This window comes from Periophthalmus magnuspinnatus, chromosome 13, assembly GCF_009829125.3.
Source record: "Periophthalmus magnuspinnatus isolate fPerMag1 chromosome 13, fPerMag1.2.pri, whole genome shotgun sequence".
Lineage (NCBI taxonomy): Eukaryota > Metazoa > Chordata > Actinopteri > Gobiiformes > Gobiidae > Periophthalmus > Periophthalmus magnuspinnatus.
In genome coordinates, this window is record NC_047138.1 from 5,296,510 (window position 1) to 5,302,535 (window position 6,026).

The window sequence follows — 6,026 nt, forward strand, 5'->3', positions numbered from 1 at the left end:
CTTTCAAAACTTTGTATAGTGTGCCTTTCAAACATCCTCCATTTCATGTTTAATTAAACAGTAAACACCAACATCAACACTATTCCAAAACTATTCAGAAACAGTCCAACTTTCTCCTATTTATGTGATTTTTTTTTTCTATACCTGCTGAAGTGAATAACTAGCTTTGATGCTTTAGTATAGATTATTATCAGGGGAATTGATTTATTTGACAGCCCTATATTCCCCGAGTAAAACAGATGCAAAATTCAGCTGTACTGATCAAAATCCAAAACAATCAGTCAATATTATTATAGAAGTTTAAAAAGACTAAACGTGACCCAGTCCAGCCTGTATCTCTTCATCATAATCTCAGTATTCCTTGTCAGTCTTTTTTTTTTCTCCTTGCCAACCTGCTGTCTAAATTCACAACAATGCATTTCTGTTTATTTGTTTGGGACTTGATTTGCGATTGTTCTTGCTGCTGTCTGCCTGTGACTCTGTTGAATATGTATTTCCCCTGAAAGTGTTTTGACAATGACATAGATTGCCAGAGCAGGGTGGATTAACATGCAGGACTTTTAATTTCCTTGCTTGTCAGGGTGGCTCGCCGTCACAGCACAGATATGCACAGCGGGATTTGCTAATTGGAGGTTGTTAGCTACAAGGGACAAGTGGTGGAAAATGACAGTAATCTGCTTAGCCTTGTGCCGGAAGGTTGAATCACTGATTTGTTATGATTGGGGGAGATTTAAACGTTGGCTCTTCTCATTTTCTGTACTAACTGTGTCTGTGGCTGTCTTTGTCAAGATTGATAATTCATTCTCCTAAATGCTCTCAAATAGATGTAGATAAAATTGACTGACACTGTGCTGGAGATTTTCAAGCCCCCCAGAAAGGGAAGTTGTTACACAGAAGAGATAACACACATTGTCTATTCTCAAGGGGTCAACGTCAATTTTCTTTGTCAATCTACATCTGGATAAAGGAAGGGCATCTGCTCTATAACCAAACACTGATAAAACACATATTTCTTCCAAAGACTGTGAGCTAAAGCCTTGTTGGTATATGGAAAATTGTCAGTTTAATTAGCATTCAATCACACTAAGAGCCAAGGTTGCTCTAAAATACATAATTTATGTAAAGTGAGTGCCTGGTACAGAGGACACGGACGCTGAGTGAAGACATGATGTGGTTGGTGGGTAATGCACGTTCAAGGGCAACATTTGTAGTTGCTACAGTCAAAACAGCTTGGTATGCAACATCTGTTTAAACCCTGAGGATAAACAACGTACAGGACCTTTACTGAACCATTACAATTAGTAAGCAGTGGTATAGATATTATTTAGCATTTGCTCATTAATCTAATCCAGGGCTGAAAAGCTGTCGTCTGAAAATGGCACACTAGTATCTGAAATAGACGCACCATGTATAAAGATAAGTATACTGTATGTTTATTGTGTTATCTACTCAGGTGTAACTGTATGTAGATAAATGTAATAAAGGATAACCAGGTTTTTATGTATCTTAACACTGAAGTGCGGAGGGTATTTTCAATAGTTCTAGTATTGAAACTGTTCATATAAAGATGAGGTGAAGAAAGTTATTTGGCAGCAGTTTCATCATCCAAAGCTTGGCTCTGACTAAAGCGCCCATTTGCATGCTCTGGAGAATCTTCTGTGCGATATTATATTTTATGCAGTATACAACTTTAAAGAACACCGGCAGCTTCAGCTGAAAGAGTGTGAATTGAATGTTGATGTCTAAACTCGTAGATGAATCTGTGGCGCCTTGCAGTGACTCTGGGTTAGCTATAGACCAGGGCTGAGTCTAGTGGTCGTGCTGCCAGTGCTGTGAAGGGAGCGCTTGTTTCCTGGGAAAGGCGGCAAGGGCCAAGTCCAGATGCCGATGGAGTCCCGCGGGACAGTGTCCTAGTGCAGCCTGGAGGAAGTGCAGTGTGAGAGCCCGGCCTGGATCACTGTCAGCTGCCTGCTCCGCTGCACCATGGAGCCTAAATCACTCCTTCTGAGGCCCACATGTGGTATTCATTTACAACAAGCTTGAGAAGAATGAGAGCGAAAACATGGAAAACAGTTTCATGACACATCGGGATGAGAAGGGGATTACGCAGAGGAACATGCTCAAACACCATCTTTGGATTTTTCTTAGAACACTGCAGAGTTAAATGACTTAAGTTCTGTATGTGTGTCTAGTTTGATGTGTTCTTTGCGTAGTTTTAACCAAGTTTATATGTTAGACTTTAACTTATTAACTGGATTTTTTAAAACTTGAGGAACTGCTTTGGATTTTTCTTACTGAAAAATTGTAAGTTAGAAATTTCTCAAGTTTGTGGCTTTCACTGTCAAATCCTCCTGACTTTTGTAACCCAGATGGAGCCAGCAATGCGTTCCCATCTCTAGTTTTCTGGCAGATAGTTTGGTTTTGAAATAGAAAAAAGAATAAAACATGGAAATAAAAACGTCTAATTACAGAATCAAAACTTGTCAAAATCACATTAACAGTACTTTGTGGTGGTGATGAGCCAGACTACCTAATTTAAATCTATGATATATGGCTATGTACTGAGCAAAGCAGAGTTGTACCAGTCTTGCTAATTGCACGGCAAGTGAGAAGCCATATTTGAGTCCCGGTGTAACCTCAGGGCTGGGGCTGGTTTGTGTGGGCTGAACTCAAAGGTGAATATTAGCTCATGTCAAATTCCTCGGGTGACTTTCAGCTTTTCCTTTTCTTTAATCTGGTCTTGTTAGTGCTGCAAATTTCACTGTCATTCATCACCCCTGACACACAAATATACAATTCAGTTTTTCCCTTTGATGGACCACAGAGTCACCACCCTGAGATTCATCTTGGACTAAAACTGTCGTCTTAAGTAATGGCTTCTGGTAAATGCGCAGTTAGATATGTAATCCAGTTTGCCATGGGAAAAAATGTAATATCAACACTATGATTGACAGTGTATACACAAACTATGTTGACTTGAAATTGGTGGACGTTAACTCCTTTTGTGAAAAATGGTGTTGCGTTCAGGGTACATGTGCCTGCAGGAAAAACAACTGTTAACCTACATTCTCGAGTCTTATCAAATAAAAGGGGTAATTTATAGTTTCATAATGTTTTTTTTCATGTTAGAAGCAAGGGTCCTTTTTTGTGGATGCAAGGTCTTCTTGCCAAATTGTCTTGGATCAGTATGTTCAGAGCTTAACAAATGAAGATATAGTCACAGAGTCTGCGCGTAACTTGCCATCGGGACACATTTCCTGCTGTCTCAGAGATTCTTTCCACTCTCTTTAGACACAATTATCAAGGGAGCACAGGCCTTGAGAGGGGCTTGCACTCCCCCTTCTCTCCCAGTCCTATTTTATCTGCAGTGGGAGTAGCCACATTCTCTAGGTTGAATAGCCTCTTTCAAACACAGCATCCTGTACAAGAGCACCATCTTGTGGACAAAGGGGTGTATTGCATGCCTTGGAATTCCCCTAGGATTATATATGCAAATAAGGTTTTTAAGCAGTTGAAAATTGCATTACAAAAATAGTATTGATAGAAAACAAAACAGCATAATGAACTGAATAGTAGTATTTATTAAAGTACTGTCTAATTTCTTCACTCATATTATTAAAATCATGTGCCAAGTGTCAGGTGAATGCAATGACCTTTGAATATGACTATACCTTATCCATAAAGATAGTATAAGTATGTTTTTTGTGTCTCGTCAGGCTGGTCCTCCATGTCCAAAGCTACACGTGAATGGGAATTTAGTAGTTATGGGAAGTCTGACGCAGCCCCGGCCTCCAGTCCCCAACAGTCCACAGAAAGGCCCGGTCAAGAGCCAGGCCATGCAGAGACCGCTGCCTCCACAACAGCACGCCATCTCCACGGTGAGTAAAGCTCTTCATGTTTTCAAGTCGCCATATTTCTGGTGATTATTTTTTGCTGGTAGGTTGAGCACAAAACAGACTCAACATCATCAAGTCACCTATTGTTTACTGAACATACGCACACATGGGAGAGTTACCCAAGCTCTTCATAAAGGTCTCAAAAAACTACATTATCTACTACTACAAATTCTGCTTTTTCATGTGTATTTTCATGTGTGGACCTCGTACAAAAGTGGTTAGAAATGACTAGTTATGCATATATTTAAGCACATTTTTTGGGGGGTGATTTAAGGCCTATTCCAGAAGTTTTTTATTAGGTTTGTTTAATTCTAAATTTACCCTGTGTGAGAAATGTTTTGCACCATGTGAGATTTTAGTATCAGCTGTACTACTGACAGAAGTACCACTATGTTCAAGAATGTTTTACTTTAGTTTTTTCATGGTCAAGGTTATTTATTTACAATATCTTATGACACCAAAGGAGCTGCACAGTAAAATAAATAAATAAATTATATATATATATATATATATATATAATTATTATTATTATTATTGTATTTTATTTTATTTATTTGTATTTATTTATTGTTTTTACTGAAACAAGTAGTATATATTTAAATTTCTAGTTTTATATACTTTATTGTAAGTATTTATTCTCTTTATACGATAGGAAAAAGATGCACATGAGCAGTTCAGCCGTCACCTCACGAGACCTCCTCCCGAGTACAAACAGCCCAGGAGCATGGTGGGACTTCACAGAGGAAATCTCTTCACAGGTACAACACATTTTCTACGATAATATCAGTAATGATGTCACCACACAGGTTAATTTCAAGCTCTCCATGTAACAGTTTTTGTGTTTCCAGGTCCACCCACCACACAACAAACCAGTAATGGTAGTGATCTGCAGTCCATGTCATGTCAAATGACCAGCACCCCAAAAATGAGCCCCTCGCCATCAGACGACCGATTCGGCAACTGTCTCCCCAACTCATGTCTTAACCAGTTTCAGCCTAACAACAATCAAAATAAGCCTCACTTTTTGGGAATGAATTCACAAGGGAATTCTTTTGGACTGAACAATGTACAGCATGGGAGACCTGAGATGCATTCAGTACAGGGCGGTTTAATGCCCAACGTAAACATCGGGTGGGGGTCAGCTAATAAGCAAGTGACTTCCGGGATGAGACGACTACCCAACCCAAACCATACCCAAATGGACATGCCAAATCTCCCGTACCAACAGAGGCATTTGGGACCTCCGAATCAGGTAGCACCAGATCTGGGCATGCTGAGACACAACCCCACTAACCCGAGGCCAAACCAGCCAATCATGAACCAGTCCACCCTAAACCAGGCGTCTCCAGAGCAAAGGGTACCAGCGGGTGGATTTGGAGAGCCAAGTTCCGGTTCAAGTAGCTTCCAGAGTAGCCGTGGAAACCAGTTAACCTTTGATTTCTTACCTGAAGGTGACAATACGGTCCCAGGCATAAACACAGATTCGGACTTCATAGACTCCCTGCTTAAATCTGGGTCAGGTAATGATGACTGGATGAAAGATATAAACCTGGACGAGATTCTGGGAAGTCATTCATAAAATTTATTCTGTTTTTATTGAGAATATAACAAGAGTGACATGTATATTATAATCTGATCTGGTTTGTATATTCAATCTTGTGAATTGTATTTGTGTTCTGTCCAGTACTTTGCCTGTTTCATTATTTAGAGGCCTATATGTCCCCCCAAAATGTATGTTATTTCTAATATAGTCTAACTATTCAACTTCTTAATGTAATTAAATTAGTTGGAAAGCAACACTGTGAAATTTTATTGAGTTGTAATGCTGGCAATTTGTTGTCGTCTCGCCATTATTTGGCCTCATATTTACATATAGGGTTATTTTGCTAACACAAGCACAATAATGTCTGATGTACGATGTCCTAATGCTTTTCATCTGTACTAAATTTGATACAAAAATGTATAACTTTCCCTGTACTATTTAATAATTGTGTAGATAATAAAACTGATTTGAACACATCTAGCTCTTTATTTTTGCCCAAATATTCTATTTATCCATGTAGTTCTAGAGAAGATTATTATTAAAACCTTTATCAGTGCTACAATGGTTTAGAATTTAACCTATGCCAT

General features: G+C 39.0%; 1 protein-coding gene across 2 annotated transcripts in view; it reads left to right on the plus strand.

The window, feature by feature from the left end:
- zmp:0000001236 (mastermind-like protein 2) overlaps window positions 1–5,906 on the plus strand; it is a 31,659-nt gene extending 25,753 nt beyond the window's left edge. For both annotated transcript variants that reach the window (XM_033977164.2, XM_055226079.1), the window contains exons 4-6: window positions 3,717–3,878; window positions 4,549–4,654; window positions 4,745–5,906. In XM_033977164.2, coding sequence (XP_033833055.1) covers window positions 3,717–3,878; window positions 4,549–4,654; window positions 4,745–5,475 — 999 coding nt within the window. In that variant the 3' untranslated portion in view covers window positions 5,476–5,906. The remainder of the gene's footprint in view (window positions 1–3,716; window positions 3,879–4,548; window positions 4,655–4,744) is intronic.
- The last annotated feature ends 120 nt before the right edge of the window (window positions 5,907–6,026 follow it).